The sequence below is a fragment of the Salvelinus namaycush genome, chromosome 15 (genome assembly GCF_016432855.1).
Source record: "Salvelinus namaycush isolate Seneca chromosome 15, SaNama_1.0, whole genome shotgun sequence".
Taxonomy (NCBI): domain Eukaryota; kingdom Metazoa; phylum Chordata; class Actinopteri; order Salmoniformes; family Salmonidae; genus Salvelinus; species Salvelinus namaycush.
The window spans coordinates 25,993,074-26,018,180 of record NC_052321.1 but is presented as its reverse complement, the minus strand read 5'-3'; the positions used below and the strand labels follow the sequence as shown (position 1 = coordinate 26,018,180).

The 25,107-nt window shown below is 44.6% G+C and overlaps 1 protein-coding gene across 1 annotated transcript in view; it reads left to right on the top strand.

Moving 5' to 3' along the window:
- LOC120060368 (transmembrane protein KIAA1109 homolog) overlaps nucleotides 1-25,107 on the top strand; it is a 145,935-nt gene that overhangs the window by 111,038 nt on the left and 9,790 nt on the right. The window contains exons 68-77 of the mRNA XM_039009639.1: nucleotides 7,564-7,753; nucleotides 8,260-8,421; nucleotides 8,564-8,700; nucleotides 8,885-9,083; nucleotides 9,201-9,404; nucleotides 9,620-9,796; nucleotides 21,434-21,574; nucleotides 21,790-22,035; nucleotides 22,308-22,461; nucleotides 24,822-24,979. Of these exons, the coding sequence (XP_038865567.1) occupies nucleotides 7,564-7,753; nucleotides 8,260-8,421; nucleotides 8,564-8,700; nucleotides 8,885-9,083; nucleotides 9,201-9,404; nucleotides 9,620-9,796; nucleotides 21,434-21,574; nucleotides 21,790-22,035; nucleotides 22,308-22,461; nucleotides 24,822-24,979 (1,768 nt within the window). The remainder of the gene's footprint in view (nucleotides 1-7,563; nucleotides 7,754-8,259; nucleotides 8,422-8,563; nucleotides 8,701-8,884; nucleotides 9,084-9,200; nucleotides 9,405-9,619; nucleotides 9,797-21,433; nucleotides 21,575-21,789; nucleotides 22,036-22,307; nucleotides 22,462-24,821; nucleotides 24,980-25,107) is intronic.

Sequence of the window (25,107 nt, the reverse complement as noted above, 5' to 3'; positions counted from 1 at the left end):
TGAAATGACTGCAACACTTAACAAAGAATTGCGGTTAGTTTCAGAGTGGGTGGCAAGGAATGTTAGTCCTAAATATTTCTAAAACTAAAAGCATTGTATTTTGGACAAATCATTCCTGAACCCTAAACTCAACTAAATCTTGTAATAAATTATGTGGAAATTGAGCAAGTTGAGGTGACTAAACTGCTTGTAGTAACCCTGGATTGTAAACTGTCATGGTCAAAATATATTGATACAACAGTAGCTAAAATGGGGAGAAGTATGTCCATAATAAAGCGATGCTCTGCCTTCTTAATAGCACTATCAACAAGGCAGGTCCTACAGGCCCTAGTTTTGTCACACCTGGACTACTGTTCAGTCGTGTTGTCAAGTGCCACAAAAAAGGACTTGGCTCCGAACAGGGAAGCACGGCTGGCCCTTGATGTACACAGAGAGCTAATATTAATAATATGCATGTCAATTTCTCCTGGCTCAAAGTGGAGGAGAGATTGACTTCATCGCTACTTGTATTTATGAGAGGTATTGACATGTTGAATGCACCGAGCTGTCTGTCTGTTTGAACTACTGGCGCACAGCTTGGACACCCATATATGGTAGTGGTGGAGTAGGGGCACACAGTGTGTTGTGAAATCAGTGAATGTATTGTGATGTTTTTAAAATTGTATAAACTGCCTTCACGACAGCGACTATTCAACCTCAAGTGGCTGAGAGAATGTGGCCTGTCCCGAGGACCCTCACAGTGTTCTACAGGAGCACAATCGAACGCATACGGCAACTCCACCACCGGTGACCACAAGGCACTACAGAGGGTGGTATGCTCAGCCGAACACACCATTGGGTGCACACTGCCTGCCCTCCAGGACACCTACAACCAATGCTCCCTCTAAGCTCCCCCGGGACTGCGGCACAGAAGAAATATCAGCGCGCGCAGAGAAACACGACATTGAACTTCACTCAACTTTCTAGAGTTTTCCCCATTAGTTAACACTGAACGTTTCCCTCTTCTGTGGAAATTGTGATCGAATCAATGCAATATTAGCCACAATCAATGCAACATACCAAAACTAAATGAACTATGCAAGACTTAGTATGCAAAATGAACTATGCAAGAGATTTTGTTGTAGGGGTTGGATTCTATTGCATTGACAGGCACGACTCAGGCCCATACTCTACACAAACCGGTGCACCATAACTAATCAAAGCTGCAGCAGGCCTATATGTAAATAGACCATTGCCATATATGGATCTGTGCCATTCACTTTGAACTTGACAACATCTATTCTTCCGCGCCCAGAAACCTGCTCCTTTTAATCTCTGTTCCCGAACGCACTAGACGACCAGTACTTTTAGCCTTTAGCCGTACTCTTATCCTTTTCCTTCTTTGCTCCTCTGGTGATGTAGAGGTTAACCCAGGCCCGACAGCCCCTAGCATCACTCCCATTCCCCAGGTGCTCTAATTTGTTGACTTCCGTAACTGTAAAAGCATTGGTTTCATGCATTTTAACATTAGAAGCCTCCTCCCTAAGTTTGTTTTATTCATTGCTTTAGCACACTTCGCCAACCCGGATGTCCTAGCCGTGTCTGAATCCTGGAAGGCCACCAAAAATCCTGAAATATAACATTTTCCGACAAGATAGAACTGCCAAATGGGGTGGAGTTGGAATCTACTGCAGAGATGGCCTGCAGAGTTCGGTCATACTATCCAGGTCTGTGCCCAAACAATTCGAGCTTCTACTTTTAAAAATCCACCTGTCCAGAAACAAGTCTCTCACCGTTGCCGCTTGTTATAGACCCCCTCCCCCCCCTTCGGCCCCCAGTTGTGTCCTGGACACCATATGTGAATTGATCGCCCCCCATCTATCTTCAGAGTTCGTACTGTTAGGTGACCTAAACTGGGACATGCTTAACACCCCGGCCGTCCTAAAATCTAAGCTAGATGCCCTCAATCTCACACAAATTATCAAGGAACCTACCAGGTACAACCCGAAATCTGTAACCATGGGCACCCTCTTAGATATCATCCTGACCAACCCACCCTCTAAATACACCTCTGCTGTCTTCAACCAGGATCTCAGCAATCACTGCCTCATTGCCTGCGTGCGTACTTGGTCCGCGGTCAAACGACCACCCCTCATCACTATCAAACACTCCCTAAAACACTTCAGTGAGCAGGCCTTTCTAATCGACCTGGCCCGGGTATCCTGGAAGGATATTGACCTCATCCCGTCAGTAGAGGATGCCTAGTTGCTCTTCAAAAGTGCTTTCCACTCCATCTTAAATAAGCATGCCCCATTCCAAAAATGTAGAACCAAAAACAGATATAGCCCTTGGTTCACCTCAGACTTGACTACCCTTGACTAGCACAAAAACATCCTGTGGCGTTCTGCATTAGCATCAAATATCCCCCGCGATATGCAACTTTTCAGGGAAGTCAGGAACAAATATACTCAGTCAGTTAGGAAAGCTAAGGCTAGCTTTTTCAAACAGAAATTTGCTTTCTGTAGCACTAATTCCAAAAAGTTTTGGGAACCTGTAAAGTCCATGGAGAATAAGAGCACCTCCCCCCAGCTGCCCACTGCACTGAGGGTAGGAAACACTGTCACCACTGATAAATCTACGATGATCGGTAATTTCCATAAGCATTTGCTTTCCACCTGGCTACCCCTACCCTGGCCAACATCTCAGCACCCCCTGCAACTTCAACGCCATACAACACTCCTTCCGTGGCCTCCAACTGCTTTTAAATGCTAGTAAAACTAAGTGCATGCTCTTCAACCGATTGCTGCCCGCATCCTCCCGCCCGACTAGCATCACTACTCTGGACGGTTCTGACGTAGAATATGTGGACAACTACAAATACCTAGGTGTCTGGTTAGACTGTAAACTCTCCTCCCAGACTCACATTAAGCATCTCCAATCCAAAATTACATCGAGAATCGGCTTCCTATTTCACATCAAAGCCTCCTTCTCTCATGCCGCTAAACATACCCTCGTAAAACTGACTATCCTAAAGATCCTTGACTTCGGCGATGTCATTTACAAAATAGCCCCCAACACTATTCAGCAAACTGGATGTAGTCTATCACCGTGCCATCCGTTTTATCACCAAAGCCCCATATTGGGGCGGCAGGTAGCCTAGTGGTTAGATCGTTGGACCGAAAGATTGCAAGAGCGAATCCCCAAGCTGACAAGGTAAAAATCTGTCGTTCTGCCCCTGAACAAGGCAGTTAACCTCTCTTGGATATTCGGGACGGTAGCGTCCCACCTCGCCAACAGCCAGTGAAATTGCAGGGCGCCAAATTCAAAACAACAGAAATCCCATAATTAAAATTCCTCAAACATACAAGTATTTTACACCATTTTATAGATAAACTTGTTATAAATCCAGCCACAGTGTCCGATTTCAAAAAGGCTTTACGACGAAAGCACACCAAACGATTATGTTAGGTCAGCACCTAGTCACAGAAAAACACAGCCATTTTTCCAGCCAAAGAGAGGAGTCACAAAAAGCAGAAATAGAGATAAAATGAATCACTAACCTTTGATGATCTTCATCAGATGACACTCATAGGACTTCATGTTACACAATACATATATGTTTTGTTCGATAAAGTAAATATTTATATCCAAAAATCTCAGTTTACATTGGCGCGTTATGTTCAGTAGTTCCAAAACATCCGGTGATTTTGCAGAGAGCCACATCAATTTACAGAAATACTCATAATAAACATTGCTAAAAGATACAAGTGTTATGCATGGATTTTAGAACCGCTTCTCCTTAATGCAACCGCTGTGTCAGATTTCAAAAAAACTTTACGGAAAAAGCACACCATGCAATAATCTGAGTACAGAGCTCAGACACAAAAACAAGCCATACACATACCCGCCATGTTGTGGAGTCAACAGAAGTCAGAAATAGCATTATAAACATTCACTTACCTTTGATGATCTTCATCAGAATGCACTCCCAGGAATCCCAGCTCCACAATAAATGTTTTTTGTTCGATAAAGTCCATAATTTATGTCCAAATACCTCCTTTTTGTTCGCACGTTTAGTACACAAATCCAAACTCAGGAGGCGCGGGCAAGTCCAGGCAAAAGTTCAGACGAATTACAGTTCGTAGAAACATGTCAAACGAAGTATTGAATCAATCTTTAGGATGTTTTTATCATAAATCTTCAATAATGTTTCAACCGGATAATTCCTTTGTCTGTAGAAATGCAATGGAAGGCAGCTAACTCTCACGGGAGCGCGCGAGACTGAGCTCATGGCACTCTGCCAGACCCCTGACTCAAACAGCTCTCATTCCCCCCTCCTTCACAGTAGAAGCCTCAAACAAGGTTCTAAAGACTGTTGACATCTAGTGGAAGCCTTAGGATGTCAACAGTCCCCATAGACACAGTCCCCATAGACACTGGAAGCCTTAGGATGTCAATATGACCCCATAGACACTGTATATTCGATAGGCAATGACTTGAAAAACTACAAACCTCAGATTTCCCACTTCCTGGTTGGATTTTTTCTCAGGTTTTTGCCTGCCAAATGAGTTCTGTTACACTCACAGACATCATTCAAACAGTTTTAGAAACTTCAGAGTGTTTTCTATCCAAATCTACTAATTATATGCATATTCTAGCTTTTAGGCCTGAGTAGCAGGCAGTTTACTCTGGGCACCTTTTTATCCAAGCTACTCAATACTGCCCCCCAGTCCCAAAGAAGTTAACCCACTGTTCCTAGGCCGTTGTTGAAAATAAGAATTTGTTCTTAACTGACTTGCCTAGTTAAATAAAGGTAAAAAAAATTATTAAATAAAAATATACTACCCACCACTGCGACCTGTATGCTCTCGTTGGCTGGCCCTCACTACATATCCGTCGCCAAACCCACTGGCTCCAGGTCATCTATAAGTCTTTGCTAGGTAAAGCCCCGCCTTATCTCAGCTCACTGGTCACCATAGCAACACCCACCCGTAGCACGCGCTCCAGCAGGTACATTGCACTGGTCATCCCCAAAGCCAACACTTACTTTGGCCGTCTGTCCTTCCAGTTCTCTGCTGCCAATGACTGGAACGAATTTCAAAAATCTCTGAAGCTGGAGTCTTATATCTCCCTCTCTAACTTTAAGCATCAGCTGTCTGAGCAGCTTACCGATCACTGTACCTGTACATAGCCAATCTGTAAATAGCACACCCTGTAACGTCCTGACTAGAGTTCTTATGTGTTGTGCTTGTTTTAGTGTTGGTCAGGACGTGAGCTGGGTGGGCATTCTATGTTGTGTGTCTAGTTTGTCTGTTTCTGTGTTCAGCCTAATATGGTTCTCAATCAGAGGCAGTTGTCAATCGTTGTCCCTGATTGAGAATCATATATAGGTGGCTTGTTTTGTGTTGGGATTTTGTGGGTGGTTGTCTCCTGTGTCAGTGTTTGTGCCACACGGGACTGTGACGGTTAGTACGTTTGTTGTTTTGTATTCTTGTCTAGTTTTCATGTCATTAAATTATGGAAACTTACCACGCTGCACATTGGTCCTCCGATCCTTCTCGCCACTCCTCGTCTGAGGAGGACGACGACTTAGACTGCCGTTACACACCCGACTACCTCATCCCCATATTATTACTTATCCTCTTGCTCTTTTGCACCCCAGTATCTCTACTTGCACATCATCATCTGCACATCTATCACTCCAGTATTAATGCTAAATTGTAATTATTTTCACCTCTAGGGCCTATTTATTGCCTACCTCCCTACTCTTCTACATTTGCACACAATGTACATAGATTTTTCTATTTTTCTTTTCTTTTGTGTTATTGACTGTACGTTTGTTCATGTGTAACTCTGTGTTGTTGTTTTTGTTGCACTGTTTTTCTTTATCTTGGCCAGGTCGCAGTTGTAAATGAGAACTTGTTCTCAACTGGCCTACCTGGTTAAATATAGGTGAAATTAAAAAATGAATGGACTGTTTTATAGCATGAGCGGTCCTGAGTAGATGCCCTTGTTTTGAGATCAAAGCGATTGCTACATGTAGCGACGTGTTTACATTTGTGTGCACATCCTTTGCTAGTTAGTGAGTTATTATCCCAGTTATAGATTATTTGTAGTCAGCAATGGGGGAGTGATTTGCTTTTTGTCTTAAATGGGGCAGTGTTGTATTTTGAGACAGGCTTGAATAAGCTAAGTAGCCAATTGGCACAAGGTAGAATAATTTGTTTGATTCTCTGTAATAATGGTATGGGAATAATGATGCATCAAACAACATTTTCAGCAGTCACCTCCTTGTCTGAAGGACAAGTGGATAAACAGGTTAATGTCAAGCCCTGCATGTTTTTTTCAAAAGTCTCATGGAATGTAGGCCTAGCTTCAACACCACACATTGGCTGCAACTGTAGGCTGAACGATAGAACAGGTATTTCCATGTTAACATGTTATGGGATGCATTTTCTCCATTGTTTTTGATGGTAGGCCACTCTGGTAGGTCTACATTATGATCAAATAGCCACAGTAGCCTACTTGACCACTTTTAAAACTAACTTAAAGTGGGTACAGCCTCAGTGTTCACAGAAAACGCACGGTGGAAGTTGCACAGAATTTCCCAAACGTTCAAATTTGCTCAGTCATGGAAGAAAATTGAGGGAACATTGCATACAACACCAGGTGTAGCAGGAAGGCCAAGAAGATCATCAGGGACCTGGGCCACAGCCTGTTTGCCCCACTTCCATCACTCAGACGTGGGTAGTACAGGACCATCATGTCTAAAACTAACAGTCTGGCTAATGGCTTCTACCCACCCCCAAACCATCAGGCTGCTGAATAGCCCACTTTGGACATTTATCATGTTGAATAGCCACAACTACTCCAGGAAAACATTCCCCCACTATTAAACCACTGCCACCAGCCTGTACCGTTGACACCAGGTAGGTAGGGCCATGGACTAATGCTGCTTAAGCCAAATTCTGACTCTGCCATCAGCATGATGCTACAGGAACCGGGATTCATTGGACTAGGCAATGTTTATCCACTCCTCAATTGTCCATTGTTGGTGATTGCGTGCCCACTTGAGCCGCCCGCATCTTCTTGTTTTTAGCTCACAGAGTAGAACCCAGTGTGGGTGCGATAGCCAATCCGTGACATGGATCTACAAGTTGTGCGTTCCAAGATGCTGTTCTGCACACCACTGTTGTATTGCGCACACAGGACTGCCGCTGACTGGATGTTTTTTGTTTGTTGCACTATTCTTGAAAAACCCTAGACATTGTTGTGTGTGAAAAGCACACACACACGTACAAGACAAATCCTCTCAGACAGTTTCAGCTCATGAGCTCCATCAGCAGCAGATTTAATTTAGAATGGAAAATGAATGTTTATGCAACTAATGTTAGTGCATCGAATCACATTGAACCGAATCGCACCGATTCGTTCCTCTAATCAGACCGCATCGTGCCGTTTCAAACTTAAACCTATCATTCCTGTATCGTATCGGAGCCCATGTATCTAGATACGTATCAAATCGTCTTGAAAAGGAATGTTGCACATCCTTAGTAACCATTTTTCTATTTCCTCCAACCCCAGTTGCACTACAACTCCAAAACCATGAAGACTGAGTCACCCAATGCCTCGCGAGGATCCTCCCTCCCCCGCACCCTCTCCAAAGAGTCCAAGCTGTATGGTATGAAAGATTGCGGCCCTCAGAACCCTCCCAATGCTGCCCAAAGCAAGACTAACACGCTCCTTCCTCCCCCACCCCCACCTCTACCATCAGGTACTGAGAGCTCTCATTATTACTTGCATGCCCTTTCACCTTCTGTGTTGATCTACAGTAAAGCACCACATCTCCATCGTGGCCATAGACATCCTCAATCAACCCACCCAATCAATGTAATGCATGCTTGTGTAGTCGTGTCCAAGGCTTTGATCTGTGAATGTTGACGACGATTGGGATTTCTGTGTTGGAATGTTTTAAGATCCAGTTAATTTAATAATTTTGTTTCAGACACGTAGTGGGTGGATAGATAAAGGGGCTGTTTAATTAAAAACTGTTATTCTCCAGATGAAAGAAAACATAAAAGGTGGAACCAGAAAGTTCTGTAAATGAAAGAACATTTGATAAGTTTGTCCCACTATGTGTTTCATTCCATCACTAGTTAGGTAATGGGTCACACTAAACACAGCATCCCAATGTTCTAGGCCTATTGTAATTACCAATGTTGGTGTAAGTAGTGAAGCTTTGTGTGACCCTGTCAAACTCAGATCATGTGTCCTCTGCAGCCAAAGGCAAGGGTAGTGGTGGGGTGAAGACAGCCAAGCTGTACGCCTGGGTGGCCCTTCAGACCCTCCCAGAGGAGATGGTCATCAGCCCTTGTCTTCTGGACTTCCTGGAGAAAGCCTTGGAGACCATTCCAATCACCACTGTGGAAAGGAACTATACTGGTATGTAGGGTCATTTAATTGCAAATCCATCGCCTATTTGCCGTGGGAGAGAGATGGCTAGAATGGGGTTGCTGGGCCTTAATGACCAACAACATACTAGACCGTTGCTCAAAGCTGACCCCGTTTTGTCTGTGTGTCTCAGCTGTGAACTCCCAGGAGGAGGACATAGGCCAGTTTGAGCCAGTGGATCCCCTGGAGGAGTCCACCACCTCCCTGGTTTCCTCCACCTCTGCCTACTCCTCCTTCCCTGTGGACGTGGTGGTCTACGTCAGAGTACAGGTAACCTACCTCAAATTGCCCGCCTTACTATGGCTCGCAAAGCTCATGTCACTCTGTTCGCCATTGTACAATATGAGTGTTTTAAATGAGTATGTTTTGCTGTCACAATGTCCAGACACTGAGACACCACACTCAAATGAATAAAGTTTTATAATTCTATTCTAATCTGACTCCATGTCTCCAGCCCTCTCAGATCCGCTTCAGCTGCTTGCCCATGTCCAGAGTAGAGTGTATGCTGAAATTGCCATCTCTAGACCTGGTATTCTCCTCTAATCGCGGTGAAATGGAGATCCCATCCAGCACCCAACCTACCGACAGCCCACACCCACCCTCCTCCACCCCCCCGAGCCAACACATCCTCAAACCGCCCCCTATCAAAGGAGGTTTGGATAGCAACACACTAATGCACCTGTAAAGCAACCTATAGATGTGCGAGTGGCTGCATTTCAATTTCTAAGTCTATCTAGTCCATAATAACACCTCTTTGATCTAACCTCCAGGTCCCTCTCCATCTCTGGGTAGCCCTCTGGGCCGGACCCGTCACAGCAGCAGCCAGTCAGACCTCACCGCCCCCCCCAGCAACTCCTCAGGGCTCAGCTTCACCGCCTGCATGTCAGACTTCTCCCTCTACGTGTTCCACCCCTACGGTGCAGGGAAACAGAAGTCTGCCGTCACAGGGCTGCCCCCAGGCCCAGGACCTCTAGGTATGGAAAAGTGTGGTGAAAGTTTAACATCCTGAAAATGTATTCATATATTCTAAAGCCTATTTTTATTCCTGTGCATTATAATTGCAGTGTAGTCCACCAACCGCGCTGTACAGCATGCCTCATAGTGATACAGGGTTGTTCAGACTTCCATCAGTCAGTGTGTAGCATTATAACAGCGCTATGAAGTCTTGTCTCATATCTGTTCTTTCAAGGTACAGTGGATGAGGAGCCGTCCTCTGTGACTGGGAGGAAGGATTCACTCAGCATCAACCTGGAGTTCGTCAAGGTCAGCCTGTCCAGAATGAGACGCACCGGAGGACCCACCTTCATTGAGAGCTTTGTACCTGGCAAGGGAGGCAAGATGGACACCACCCTTATCAATATCTCAGGTGCCCCATCTGCTCTTGGAACAGGTTTAATGGTTGGACACCGTCTAATCTGAAAGCAGTCTTTGGTCTTCCAAATGGGAATGTTATGTATGGTCACGTCCCAAATTCTTGTCATTGCTTAAAAGAGATGAGCAAAAAATTACTGTATTAAATAAATAATAGGGGTGTAATTGTTTCTTCAAACTCACAGTTCGGTCTGTATTGCGGTTTTGGGTCTACGGTTCGGTTTTGGCACTGCGGGAAAATGAAATGCCAATACTTACTGTAGTACATTTTTGTTTTGGCAAAAGACATGAAACTAACCCAAAATATATAAAACTGCTGTGTCTATTAATTGTCCAAACTCATGGCCACTTTCCCACTCTATATTGCTCAAGAATATCTACGTCATTCCCAAACATTCTATGAATGTGTGAAAATGTGCTAGCTTGTTTAAAAAAAAAAAAGATTTCATGTTGCTAAAATGCTGTCAGTTCCACTTTAATTGAGAAGGTTTTTGGGAAAGCCTTTCCATCTACCAAAAGACGGTTGTCATTGGCATCATCGCTAACAGCTACATAGTGGCAGACAAACACACACACAGACAGGGACATTCCCACGCTGTTGCCATTTCAGAAAGTTGAAGGAAAATACAAATCACTTAAGCATTTTGTTCATGTTTTATTATCATCTTGGTCAAATTAATGAATGTTCTAATAAATTCAATACAGTTAGTTGATTTCCTACTAAGTTCAATACATTTTTTCTTCTACTGGGAAGCCAAAATGTTCCCAAACTGGAGATTTCAACGATGATGGAGGATCCTCCAATTCTGGTTTATCAACCCCACCATTCGCCTTCGTACAGAACTAGTTCCCGGCTGCGCCTCACAAAAGGATAGTCTGAAATGGGTACTGGTATACAGTCAATGTGCAGGGGCACTGGTTAGTTGAGGTAATATGTACATGTAGGTAGAATTATTAAAGTGACTATGCATAGATGGTAACAGAGTAGCAGCGGTGTAAAAGAGGGGGCAATGAAAATAGTCTGGGAAGCTATTTGATTAGATGTTCTTGGACCTAGACTTGGCGCTCCGGTACCGCTTGCCATGCGGTAGCAGAGAGAACAGTCTATGACTGGGGTGGCTGGGGTCTTTGACAATTTTTAGGGCCTTCCTCTGACACCGCCTGGTATAGAGGTCCTGGATGGCAGGAAGCTTGGCCCCAGTGATGTACTAGGCCATTCGCACTACCCTCTGTAGTGCCTTGCGGTCAGAGACAGAGCAGTTGCCATACCAGGCAGTGATGGAACCAGTCAGGATGCTCTCGATGGTGCAGCTGTAAAACCTTTTGAGGATCTCAGGACCCATGCCAAATCTTTTTAGTTTCCTGAGGGGGAATAGGTTTTGTTGTGCCCTCTTCACCACTGTCTTGGTGTGCTTGAACCATGTTAGTTTGTTGGTGATGTGGACAACAAGGAACTTGAAGCTCTCAACCTGCGCCACTGCAGCCCCGTCGATGAGAATGGGGGCATGCTTGGTCCTCTTATTCCTAGTCCACAATCATCTCCTTTGTCTTGATCACGTTGAGGGAGAGGTTGTTGTCCTGGCACCACACGGCCAGGTCTCTGACCTCCTCCCTTAAGGCTGTCTTGTCGGTGGTCAGGCCTACCACTGTTGTGTCGAATCAAATTTTATTTGTCACATACACATGGTTAGCAGATGTTAATGCGAGGGTAGCGAAATGCTTGTGCTTCTAGTTCCGACCATGCAGTAATATCTAACAAGTAATCTAACCTAACAATTTCACAACAACTACCTTATACACACAAGTGTAAAGGAATGAATACGAAAATGTACATAAAAATATATGAATGTGTGATGGCCGAACGGCATAGGCAAGATGTAGTAGATGGTATCGAGTACAGTATATACATATGAGATGAGTAATGTTGGGTATGAAAACATTATTTAAAGTGGCTAGTGATACATTTAATTACATCAAGATGGCAAGATGCAGTAGCGTACAGTATATACATATGAGATGAGTAATGTAGGGTATGTAAACATTATATAAAGTGGCATTGTTTAAAGTGGCTAGTGATACATTTATTACATCAATTCTTCTGTTATTAAAGTGGCTAGAGTTGAGTCAGTATGTTGGCAGCAGCCACTCAATGTTAGTGATGGCTGTTTAACAGTCTGATGGCCTTGAGATAGAAGCTGTTTTTCAGTCTCTTGGTCCCCGCTTTGATGCACCTGTACTGACCTCGCCTTCTGGATGATAGCGGGGTGAACAGGCAGTGGCTCGGGTGGTTGTTGTCCTTGATGATCTTTTTGGCCTTCCTGTGACATCGGGTGGTGTAGGTGTCCTGGAGGGCAGGTAGTTTGCACCCGGTGATGCGTTGTGCAGGCCTCACTACCCTCTGGAGAGCCTTATGGTTATGGGCAGAGCAGCTGCCGTACCAGGCGGTGATACAGCCCGACAGGATGCTCTCGATTGTGCATCTGTAAAAATTTGTGTGTTTTTGGTGACAAGCCAAATCTCTTCAGCCTCCTGAGGTTGAAGAGGCGCTGCTGCGCCTTTTTCACCACGCTGTCTGTGTGGGTGGACCGTTTCAGTTTGTCCGTGATGTGTACGCCGAGGAACTTAAAACTTTCCACCCTCTCCACTACTGTCCCATCAATGTGGATAGGGGGCTGCTCCCTCTGCTGTTTCCTGAAGTCCACGATCATCTCCTTTGTTTTGTTGACATTGAGTGTGAGGTTATTTTCCTGACACCACACTCCGAGGGCCCTCACCTCCTCCCTGTAGGCCATCTCGTCGTTGTTGGTAATCAAGCCTACCACTGTAGTGTCGTCTGCAAACTTGATGATTGAGTTGGAGGCGTGCATGGCCACGCAGTCATGGGTGAACAGGGAGTACAGGAGAGGGCTGAGAACGCACCCTTGTGGGGACCTGGTGTTGAGGATCAGCGGGGTAGAGATGTTGTTACCTACCCTCACCACCTGGGGGGCGGCCCGTCAGGAAGTCCAGGATCCAGTTGCACAGGGCGGGGTCGAGACCCAGGGTCTCGAGCTTAATGACGAGTTTGGAGGGTACTATGGTGTTAAATGCTGAGCTGTAGTCGATGAACAGCATGTTTACATAGGTATTCCTCTCGTCCAGATGGGTTAGGGCAGTGTGCAGTGTGATGGCGATTGCGTCGTCTGTGGACCTATTGGGGCGGTAAGCAAATTGGAGTGGGTCTAGGGTGTCAGGTAGGGTGGAGGTGATATGGTCCTTGACTAGTCTCTCATAGCACTTCATGATGACGGAAGTGAGTGCTACAGGGCAGTAGTCATTTAGCTCAGTTACCTTAGCTTTCTTAGGAACAGGAACAATGGTGGCCCTCTTGAAGCATGTGGGAACAGCAGACTGGAATAAGGATTGATTGAATATGTCCGTAAACACACCAGCCAGCTGGTCTGCGCATGCTCTGAGGACGCGGCCGGGGATGCCCTCTGGGCCTGCAGCCTTGCGAGGGTTAACACGTTTAAATGTTTTACTCACGTTGGCTGCAGTGAAGGCGAGTCCGCAGGTTTTGGTAGCGGGCCGTGTCAGTGGCACTGTATTGTCCTCAAAGCAAGCAAAGAAGTTGTTTAGTCTGTCTAGGAGCAAGACATCGTGGTCCGCGACGGGGCTGGTTTTTCTTTTGTAGTCCATGATTGACTGTAGACCCTGCCACATACCTCTCGTGTCAGCCGTTGAATTGCGACTCCACTTTGTCTCTATACTGACGCTTAGCTTGTTTGATTGCCTTGCGGAGGGAATAGCTACACTGTTTGTATTCGGTCATGTTTCCGGTCACCTTGCCCTGATTAAAAGCAGTGGTTCGCGCTTTCAGTTTTGCGCGAATGCTACCATCAATCCACTGTTTCTGGTTGAGGAATGTTTTAATAGACGCTGTGGGTACAACATCACTGATGCACTTGCTAATAAACTCGCTCACCGAATCAGCGTATTCATCAATGTTGTTGTTCGACGTTATGCGGAACATATCCCAGTCCACGTGATCGAAGCAATCTTGAAGCGTGGAATCCGATTGGTCGGACCAGCGTTGACCAGACCTGAGCGCGGGTGCTTCCTGTTTTAGTCTCTGTATATAGGCTGGGAGCAACAAAATGGAGTCGTGGTCTGCATTTCCGAAAGGAGGGCGGGGGAGGGCCTTATATGCATCGCGGAAGTTAGAGTAACAATGATCCAGGGTTTTGCCAGCCCGGGTTGCGCAATCGATATGCTGATAGAATTTAGGGAGCTTTGTTTTCAGATTAGCCTTGTTAAAATCCCCAATACTTTGTGCACCCTCCCCGTTTATGAGATTGGAGAACACATTGGGAGGGATCTTAGACCATTCCTCCATATAGAATCTTTCTAGATCCTTGATATCTTTCGGTCTGGCCTTATGTAGTGCCCTCTTCAATTCAAACCGCAGGTTTTCAAATGGGGTGCATGTCCGGAGACTGAGATGGCCATTGCAAAATGTTGATTTTGTGGTTATTTTACTATTTCTTTGTGTATGTTGATGTATGCTTGGGGTCATTGTCTTGCTGGAAGATCCACTTACGGCCAAGTTTCAGCCTCCTGGCAGAGGCAACCAGGTTTTTGGCTAAAATGTCCTAGTACCCTAGTAGAATTTATGATGCCGTTGACCTTAACAAGGGCCCCAGGACCAGTGGAAGCAAAACTACCCCATAATATCAAAGATGTTTTACAGTAGGTATGAGGTTATTTTCTGCATATGCATCCTTCCTTCGACACCAAACCCACTGCTGGTTTGCGTGGACAAAGACCTCTATTTCCGTCTCATCTGACCATAGCACCCGGTTCCAATCCAATTGCCAATGCCGTTTAGCAAACTCCAGGCGTTTACATTTGTTGGTTGCTCTCAATAAAAGCTTTTTTTCTGGCAACCCTTCCAAAGAGTCTATTGGCATGAAGGTGGTGTCTAATTGTATATTTGGAAATTTGGTGACCCCAAGTTCTGTAATTCTCCAACTGTGGCCCTTGGATTTTTCTTTACCTCCAGAACCACTTGCGCCCTCTACCAGGCTAGTTTACCACGTGCGAGTGGTTTTAAAATTCTTAAATATGCAGAAATCGCTCAGCCATTTCCTGGTTGCTAAAATTCTAATAGTTCTCCTAATTTTAGTTTGTTACAAAACAAGCAAGTATAGTGTTGAGAATCATTGTACCATCTAAACCGCTGTGAAATTATATTTTCAATAACCAATCATGTATTTTCAGCTGAAATTTAAGAACGGGATGCATAGAAATAGTGCACGTAGAACAAATCTAATGTTTTTTTAGAATTGCTTTCGAAGAGCATGTCAGATCTTTAACTCATATTTCTATGTGAATTTGGTCGGGACACCCAAAAAGTTACATATTTCAGTTTTTTTTCTCCATTGTGTTACCTAGTTTTTATACCCCAGTGAAACAGGAAGCCATGGAAGGGCCACAATACAGATTCAATTTAAAAAGTAGAATGTTAAGCAGATTACATTTTGTTTGATTTTATTTCTAAGAATATAAACTGTCTTTTATGATTTTTTTTAAATTGCTTGTTCAACACAATATCTTTCTCTGAGCAAATGTATTAGTATAGAAAGGTCTGTCAAACGGGGGGGAGGGAAATTCATCGAGTTAATCGCATGGTTTACTTTCATTAATCTCCAATTGATGCTGTTTTTTAAGATTTGTTATTCAAGTCGCATTACAGGAATATTGACTTATTGATTTTGTCCAAGGTAATGGTTAGCAAAATCTGGTAAATTCTTTAACCACAATGTCAACCTGTTTTGACATCGCATTGTTGTTTTTACTTGTATAAATTATGTATTTTGGATGTTTTCAGACAATGCGATTAATCACAATTTTTTTATTTTAAATGCACTAAAATGACAGTTAACTCGAGTTAACTGATTACCTCTGACAGCCCTAGCATATTTTTTTTTACATACAATTAGGACTTGCACAATTATCGTATAATCGTGTAAACTGACAATTATGTGGTGGGGTTTTCGCGTTATTTGTAACTTATTTTGTACATAATGTTTCTGCCACCGTATCCTACGGCAAAAAAGAGCTTCTGGATATCAGGATAGCGATCACTCACCTCGGATTAGACGAAGATCTTTTCTTCAACAAGCAGGACGCACAGGATGTACTTCAGACACCCGACAAGGCCGACATCCCCGTCATTGGCAAGAGAAAGAGACGCAGGTATAGAGGACACAGGGCGGGGTGCCTCGTAAAGGATCCGCCAACGGCGAGTGGGAAATATGCCCTTACCATCAATATTACTTGCCAACATACAATCATTGGACAATAAATTAGACGAGGTACGATCACGAATATCCTACCACCGGGACATCAAAAACTGTGTCTTATGTTTCACCGAATCGTGGCTGAATGACGACATGGAAAACATTCGGCTGGCGGGATATACGCTGCACCGGCTAGATGGAACAGCACACTCCGATAAGACAAGGAGGGCGGTCTGTGTATATTTGTAAACAACAGCTGGTGCACGAAATCTAAGGAAGTCTCTAGCTTTTGCTCGCCTGAAGTAGAGTAACTCATGATAAGCTGTAGACCACACTATTTGCCAAGAGTTTTCATCCATTTTTTTCGTGGCTGTTTATTTACCACCACAGATGGATGCTGGCACTAAGCCGCACTCAGTCAGCTGTATAAGGAAATAAGCAAGCAGGAAACTGCTCACCCAGAGGCGGCGCTCCTAGTGGCCGGGGACTTTAATGCAGGGAAAGTTAAATCAGTTTTACCTAATTTCTATCAGCATGTTAAATGCCCAACCAGAGGGAAAAAATATCTAGATCACCTTTACTCCACACACAGACGCGTACAAAGCTCTCCCTCGCCCTCCATTTGGCAAATCTGACCATAATTCTATATGCCTGATTCCTGCTTACAAGCAAAAATTAAAGCAGGAAACACCAGTGACTCAGTCTATAAAAAAGTGGTCAGATGAAGCAGACGCTAAACTACAGGACTGTTTTGCTAGCACAGACTGGAATATGTTCCGGGATTCTTCCGATGGCATTGAGGAGTACACCACATCAGTCACTGGCTTTATCAATAAGTGCATCGAGGACGTCGTCCCCACAGTGACTGTACGTACATACCCCAATCAGAAGCTATGGATTACAGGCAACATTTGCACTGAGCTAAAGGGTAGAGCTGCCGTTTTCAAGGTGCAGGACTCTAACCCGGAAGCTTATAATATATCTTGCTATGCCCTCCGACGAACCATCAAACAGGCAAAGCGCCAATACAGGAATAAGATTTAATCGTGCTACACCGTCTCCGACACTCGTCGGATGTGGCAGGGCCTGCAAACTATTACAGACTACAAAGGGAAGCACAGCCGTGAGCTGTCCAGTGACACGAGCCTACCAGACGAGTTAAATCACTTCTATGCTCGCTTCGAGGCAAGCAACACTGAGGCATGTATGAGAGCATCAGCTGTTCTGGACAACTGTGTGATCACACTCTCCGTAGCAAGACCTTTAAACAGGTCAACATTCACAAGGCCGCTGGGCCAGACAAATTACCAGGACGTGTGCTCCGGGCATGTGTTGACCAACTGGCAGGTGTCTTCACTGACATTTTCAACATGTCCCTGATTGAGTCTGTAATACCAACATGCTTCAAGCAGACCACCATAGTCCCTGTGCCCAAGAACACTAAGGTAACCTGCCTAAATGACTACAGACCCGTAGCACTCAGGTCCGTAGCCATGAAGTTCTTTGGAAGGCTGGTCATGGCTCACATTAACACCATTATCCCAGAAACCCTAGACCCACTCCAATTTGCATACCGGTCAAACAGATCCACAGATTATGCAATCTCTATTGCACTCCACACTGCCCTTTCCCACTTTGACAAAAGGAACACCTACGTGAAAATGCTATTCATTGACTACAGCTCAGCGTTCAACACCATAGTACCATCAAAGCTCAACAGTAAGCTAAGGACCCTGAGACCAAACACCTCCCTCTGTAACTGGATCCTGGACTTCCTGACAGGCAGCCCCCAGGTGGTGAGGGTAGGTAGCAACACATCTGCCACGCTGATCCTCAACGCTGGAGCCCCTCAGGGGTGCGTGCTCAGTCCCCTCCTATTCTCCCTGTTCACCGACGACCGCATGGCCAGGCACGACTCCAACACCATCATTAAGTTTGCAGACGACACAACAGGGGTAGGCCATCACTGCCTTCACTGCCTGGTACTGCAACTGCTCGGCCTCCAACCGCAAGGCACTACAGAGGATAGTCACTGGGGCTAAGCTGCCTGCCCTCGAGGACCTCTACACCAGGCGGTATCAGAGGAAGGCCCTAAAAATTGTCAAAGACCCCAACCACCACTTGCCATGCTACCGCAAGCGCATGGCAAGCGGTTCCCGGGGCGCCAAGTCTAGGACCAAGAACATCTAATCAAATGGCTTCCCAGACTATTTTCATTGCCCCCCCCCCCCCCTCTTTTACACCGCTGCTACTCTCTGTTACCATCTATGCATAGTCACTTTAATAATTCTACCTTCATGTACATATTACCTCAACTAACCAGTGCCCCTGCACATTGACTCTATACCAGTACCCCCCCCCCGACTCCCTAACAGGTAATCAAATGGCTACCCAGACTATTTGCATTGTGTCCCCCCACCCGCCAACCCCCTCTTTTACGCTGCTGCTACTCTCTGTTTATCATCTATGCATAGTCACTTTAACTATACCTACATGTGCATATTACCTCAATTAGCCCGACTAACCGGTGCCCCCGCACATTGACTCTGTACCGGTACCACCTGTATATAGCCTTGCTACTGTTATTTTCACTGTCATTTTACTGCTTGTTTTTTTATTTCTTTACTTATCTATTGTTTACCTAATATCTATTTTTTTACTTAAAAATTGCAGTGTTGGTCAGGGCTTGGAAGTAAGCATTTCACTGTTGTATTCGGCTCACGTGACAAACTTTAATTTGAATTATGGAAGTTAACCGTGAACGAACCAAAAATATATTGTCTTTATACATTCATTTTAGGAGAAGAGGGATTCAACTTTATATATATATACAGTGCATTCGGAAAGTATTCAGACCTCTTCCTTTTTTTCCACATAATCGTACGTTACAGCCTTAATCTAAAATTGATTAAATAAAACATTTTCCTCACCAATCTTCACACAATAACCCATAATGACAAAGCGAAAAAAAATTTTTTGTATTTAAATAAATGACAGAAATACCTTTATTTAAGTATTCAGACCCTTTGCTATGATATTCGAAATTGAGCTCAGGGTCATCCTGTTTCCATTGATCATCCTTGAGATGTTTCTACAACTTAATTGAGACTTAAGAGTCCACCTCTGGCAAATTCAATTGACTGGACATGATTTGGAAAGGCACACACCTGTCTTTGTAAGGTCCCACAGTTGACAGTATGTGTCAGAGCAAAAACCAAGCCATGAGGTCGAGACAGGATTGTGTTGAGGCACAGATCTGGGGAAGGGTACAGTATGGAAGGTCCCCAAGAACACCTGTGGCCTCCATCATTCTTAAATGGAAGAAGTTTGGAACCATCAAGACTCTTCCTAAAGCTGGCCGCCCGGCCAAACTGAGCAATCGGGGGAGAAAGGCCTTGGTCAGAGAGGTGACCAAGAACCGGATGGTCACTCTGACAGAGCTCCGTGAGTTACTCTGTGGAGATGGGAGAACCTTCCACAAAGGGAAAGGGGGATACCTAGTCAGTTGTACAACTGAATGCCTTCAACTGAAATGTGTCTTCTGCATTTAACCCAACCCCTCTGAATCAGAAAGGTGTGGGGGCTGCCTTAGAAGGACAACCATCTCTGCAGCACTCCATCAATCAGGCCTGTATGGTAGAGTGGCCAGACAGAAGCCACTCCTCAGTAAAAGGCACATGACAGCCCGCTTGGAGTTTGCCAAAAGACTCTCAGAACATGAGAAACCAGATTCTCTGGTCTGATGAAACCAAGATTGAACTCTTTTGCCTGAATACCAAGCGTCACGTCTGGAGGAAACCTGGCACCATCCCTACGGTGAAGCATGGTGGTGGCAGCATCATGCTGTGGGGATGTTTTTCAGCAGCAGGGACTGAGAGACTAGTCAGGATCAAGGGAAAGATGAACGGAGCAAAGTACAGAGAGATCCTTAATGAAAACCTCCAGAGCGCTCAGGACCTTTAGACTGGGGCGTAGGTTCACCTTCCAACAGACAACGACCCTAAGCACACAGCCAAGACAAAGCAGGAGTGGCTTCGGGACAAGACTCAATGTCCTTGAGTGGCCCAGCCAGAGCCCAGACTTGAACCCGATCGAACATCTGTAGAGAGACCTGATAATAGCTGTGCAGCGATGCTCCACATCCAACCTGACAGAGCTTGAGAGGATCTGCAGAGAAGAATGGGAGAAACTCCCCAAATACATGTGCGCCAAGCTAGTAGCGTCATACCCAAGAAGACTTGAGGCTGTAATCGCTGCCAAAGGTGCTTCAACAAAGTACTGATTTAAAGGTCTGAAATACTTACTTAAATGTGATATTTCAGTTTTACATTTTTTATAAATTTGCAAAAAAAATGTAAGGCCTGTTTTTGATTTGTCGTTATGGGGTAATGTGTATAGATTGATCAACAACAACAAAAATATTTTAGAATAAGGCTGTAACGTAACAAAATGTGGTAAAAGTCAAGGGGTCTGAATACTTTCCGAATGCACTCTAGTTTACCCAATAGCAGTTTTTCATTTTAACATGGTTGGTCCATTTTGTAAACATTTTACGAACAGAATGGCAGGGTCGGGATGAGAAGCTTCATTTCCAAAAGTTCCAAGCAGTTAAAACCATACATTTTTGAGACCGGTGTAACCAAAGCTGTGTTGTATTCATTAGGTATGTCGTAGCAAATTTTCAAAGATTCATTACAAGCTCAAAACATTTTAACAAAAATGACAGCTATAGGCCTCCCGAGTGGCGCAAGGCACTGCAGTGCTAGCTGTGCTACTAGAGATCCTGGTTCGAGTCCAGGCTCTGTCGCAGCCGGCCGCGACCGGGAGACCCATGGGGCGACGCACAATTGGCCCAGCATCGTCCGGGTTAGGGGAGGCCTGCAGGGATGTTCCTGTCCCATCGCGCACTAGCGATTCCTGTGGTGGGCCGGGTGCAATGCACGCTGACACGGTCGGCAGGTGTACGGTGTTTCCTCCGACACATTGGTGTGGCTGGCTTCCGGGTTAAGTGGGCGTTGTGTCAAGAAGCAGTGTGGCTTGGCTGGGTTGTGTTTTGGAGGACGCATGACTCTTGACCTTCGCCTCTCCCGAGTCCGTACAGTAGTTGCAGCAATGGTACAGGACTGTAACTACCAATTGGATACCATGAAATTGGGGAGCAAGGGGGGTTCAAAAAAAGACATGACAATAACCGTGGCTAATCGTCACAGCCCTACATCCAATATAGTTGAGTATTTTGGATGTGACTGTATATCTTGTCACTAAAGCTGATCCATTTTGATCAATCAATTCCCCTCCACAGAAACTTGGATTCCTGGACAACTTTGAGTGTTTTTTCTCTCTCTTCTCAGCTGTGTGTGACATTGGCTCGGCCTCCTTCAAGTATGACATGCGGAGGCTAAGTGAGATCCTGGCCTTCCCCAGAGCCTGGTACCGGCGCAGCATCGCCAGACGCCTCTTCCTGGGAGACCAGACCATCAACATGCCAACAGGTTGGGATGTTGGGAAATACACACCTCCTTAATAGGCCTTTGCACACTTATGGCTACATTTTCCTCATGCAATAATTGATCAACATTTTTACTCTGTTCCCTTTCAATCGCCAACTCTGCTAATGTTGGTCCCTTTAAAACAGTATGCATTTTTCCCAAACCTGTGTTTACATTTGAAAATATGCCCTTAACCTCAACCTGCTTCTCTCCTCCAGCCTCAGGTCCTGCCACCCCGGACTCTGTAGAGAACATGACCCAGCACCTGTCACCAGAATCCAGCCGTAAAGCCTACTGGAGGACCTGGGATGGTAGCACTGGGCAGTACATGCCTCAGTCCCCCAACGTGTTCTCTGACCACTCTACTGGGAGTAATATGTCCCCCGGGGGCCTGTCCTCCCACCTCAAGTCCCCAGCCCCCGGACGCACCAGGAGCGTCTCTGATTCCTCCGCCCCCAGAAGAGGTACCAGCTCAAAAATGAGTGCTCAACAGCATCGAGGAACGACACGATCGGATTAAAGCGGTGTTAATGCTGTTTTTTTTAGCTTAGTGTAGAGATTATTTTCACAACGTAGGCTTAAAATGCAGTAGGAATAATGAATGAATACTATATCCCTCATTTATACTTGAGCTAGTGTGTACTCTGACACTTTTAGATTATGATTAACTCTCTCTAATTTAGACAAATAGCTTTGGGGAGAATGACGTTACATCATACATTTCCCTTCCATATAGATTCTGTGACCAAGACGTCCACGCCGTCGTTCAATAAAAACGGCAAGGCAGCCGGCCCCCAAGGGACCCCGTGGGAGACACTAGTGGTGTTCGCCATCAACCTGAAGCAGCTCAACGTCCAGATGAACATGAGCAATGTCATGGGCAACAACACGTAGGTCTCCCTTTTTCCCCTCCCACCCAACACACTATACTATATCTCCAGGGCTCTCCAACCCTATTCCTGGAGATCTACCATCCTGTAGGTTTAAGCTCCAACCCCAGTTGTGACTAACCTGATTCAGTTTATTTACTAATTAATTATAAAAAATCAGGTGTGCTAGATTAGGGTTGGAGTGAAAACCAGCAGGACAGTAGCTCTCCAGGAACAGGGTTCGAGAGCCTTGCTCTACACGCTAGGGGCCAGTTTCAGTACACAGATTGTCTATTCCATCTAATTCATATCAGCACGTTACCTAATGTTTATATCTGCAGGGGTTAAAGTTCTCTGTCACTGCAATGAATTTCCGTCATATGGATTCTGGAGAGGCAATAAAAATATCCGGGGAGATATATTCCCGATGTTCAGATGAAGGGAATTATATAGTCTATAATGCGCACCACAGCAGCGCTCAACTCAGAGACCGGTGTGTAGCTTACTGTAGCTGCTGGCAAATGAAAGCAGTTTTGGCATGTGTTAAAAAAAGCGGGGGATCCCAGTTTTACATTGCAATTATTCCTCTACTCCTTCAATTTCGTTACTTGCAATTGTTTTACAAATGCATTTTTACAACCGGAGTTTCAAGCATGGTTTAGGCGCAGCTGCACAACAGAGCTCTTAAAGGGGCGCAATGTCGTCTTAAAAGGGCAGTGACATACTTTGTAATAGAAACAAACCAAAAATTATTATTATTTCAATATTCATAATAAAATAATAATCATTAAAAAAAAATACAAACAGGATGTTGTGTCCAATGGGGTAAATGCAGATAGACAAACCCCATGCTTCAGCCTAAAAACTAAATTGTATAGGTGCAGGTGATGATGCTTATTGCTAATAGCACATCTGATAATATAGACCATGCATAGGCTCAATAAATGGTCCAATATGGTCCAATATGTTAAATGGTCCAATATGTTAAAATAATTGTAACATAATTCTTACCAATATGTTATTGGGCTCGTTTCAAACTATTTTTCAGATGGTGTTAGCATAATTTTATTTTCATAAATTTTGGAGTAGAATATCCTTTTAAAAAGTCACCAGAGCTGAGCTTCTCAGTCCTTTTAAATAGGACTCCAGGTAGGACCCTGGAACCCCTAAGCAAGGGGACTGGAATTGGTCAAGCTCGCCGTTTATACATGTACAAAATGATCATCTTTCCCTTAACCTCTTAGATGTAAAGTCCTCTGTTTAAGGGACTTCCATAGTTCTGCTAGTGTGACGTGGGATGTGAAATCTCAAACCACTTAAAACTGGGATGTCCCTCCTACCATTTAATTCGCTCTTCTGACTGTCCATCAACTCCTGGTTGAACCCAATGTCACAGCCACTGACAAAGCACATGCCTGCAATCCTTACATCCTAGCGTAGCAGGAGCAAATGGTTCCATGACTGTAGCACATTCAGCTCTTGATTTATAGCCATTAATCTAAAATAATTAATAGATTTTAAACAAAAAAATCACTTTCTGTTTGTCATAGACAGACAATATTAATATGAGATGAAAGGCAAGTTCCTAATGAGTTCAGGGAGATGTTCACAGTGATGGGGGCAGACGTTTTGATCAAGAGAGACCTTTCAAAAATATGCACATTTTCTCTAACACTAAACATACAAATATGTATTTTACAGTTATAAGGTGAAATATTATAGTTAGTCGTTTTATAATTTGATTATACTACATTTAGAAAGTATATAAGTAATTTCAAGCCTTATTCGTACAGTTTTGTTGAATAGGAAATACATCATATAAAATATTTCATATTTTTATCGTATTTGTACTGTGTACTAGAGCTTGTGTCCTCATGATAAATAATTACATTTTTGATTTACATTTAACTGGTTTAAGGTATGATGGCCATGCCTTTGTTACATGAAAGGGGAGGTTAAGCACATGCCCGGATCACATGTCCTGGTAATCCGTCTGGCCCCACAGCCTTGTGAATGTTGACCTGTTTAAAGGTCTTACTCACGTCGGCTACGGAGAGCGTGATCACACAGTCAAACCCGGAACAGCTGATGCTCTCATACATGCCTCAGTGTTGCTTGCCTCGCAGCGAGCATAGAAGTGATTTAGCTCGTCTGGTAGGCTCGCGTCACTGGGCAGCTCACGGCTGTGCTTCCCTTTGTAGTCTGTAATAGTTTGCAAGCCCTGCCATATACGACGAGCGTATCTGTATCTGACAACCTATATAAAAACTGAACAATTCTACATATAACCCTTAACAAAACAATGCCTCCTAGAAAGCAGATGTTACTTATTCATGAGGAGGTGGGTGGAACTGTTTCCCCTTGCTCTTTTTTACCTCTAGTTGGACCACCAGTGGGCTGAAGAGTCAGGGTCGTCTGTCAGTGGGTAGTAACCGAGACCGAGAGATCAGCATGTCCGTGGGCCTGGGTCGTTCCAAACTGGACTCTAAAGGCGGCGTGGTGGGGGGCAACATAGATGTCAACACCCTGGAGATGGTCTGTAAGTACAGGGATGATAAATAATGTATTAAGCCACTGGCATGTACTGTTTACTTTTTGTTCAATTCCAAATACATTGTGATGGATGTCAAAGATTGTACTCTAGCCTCGGGTCTTGGTGTTTAAATG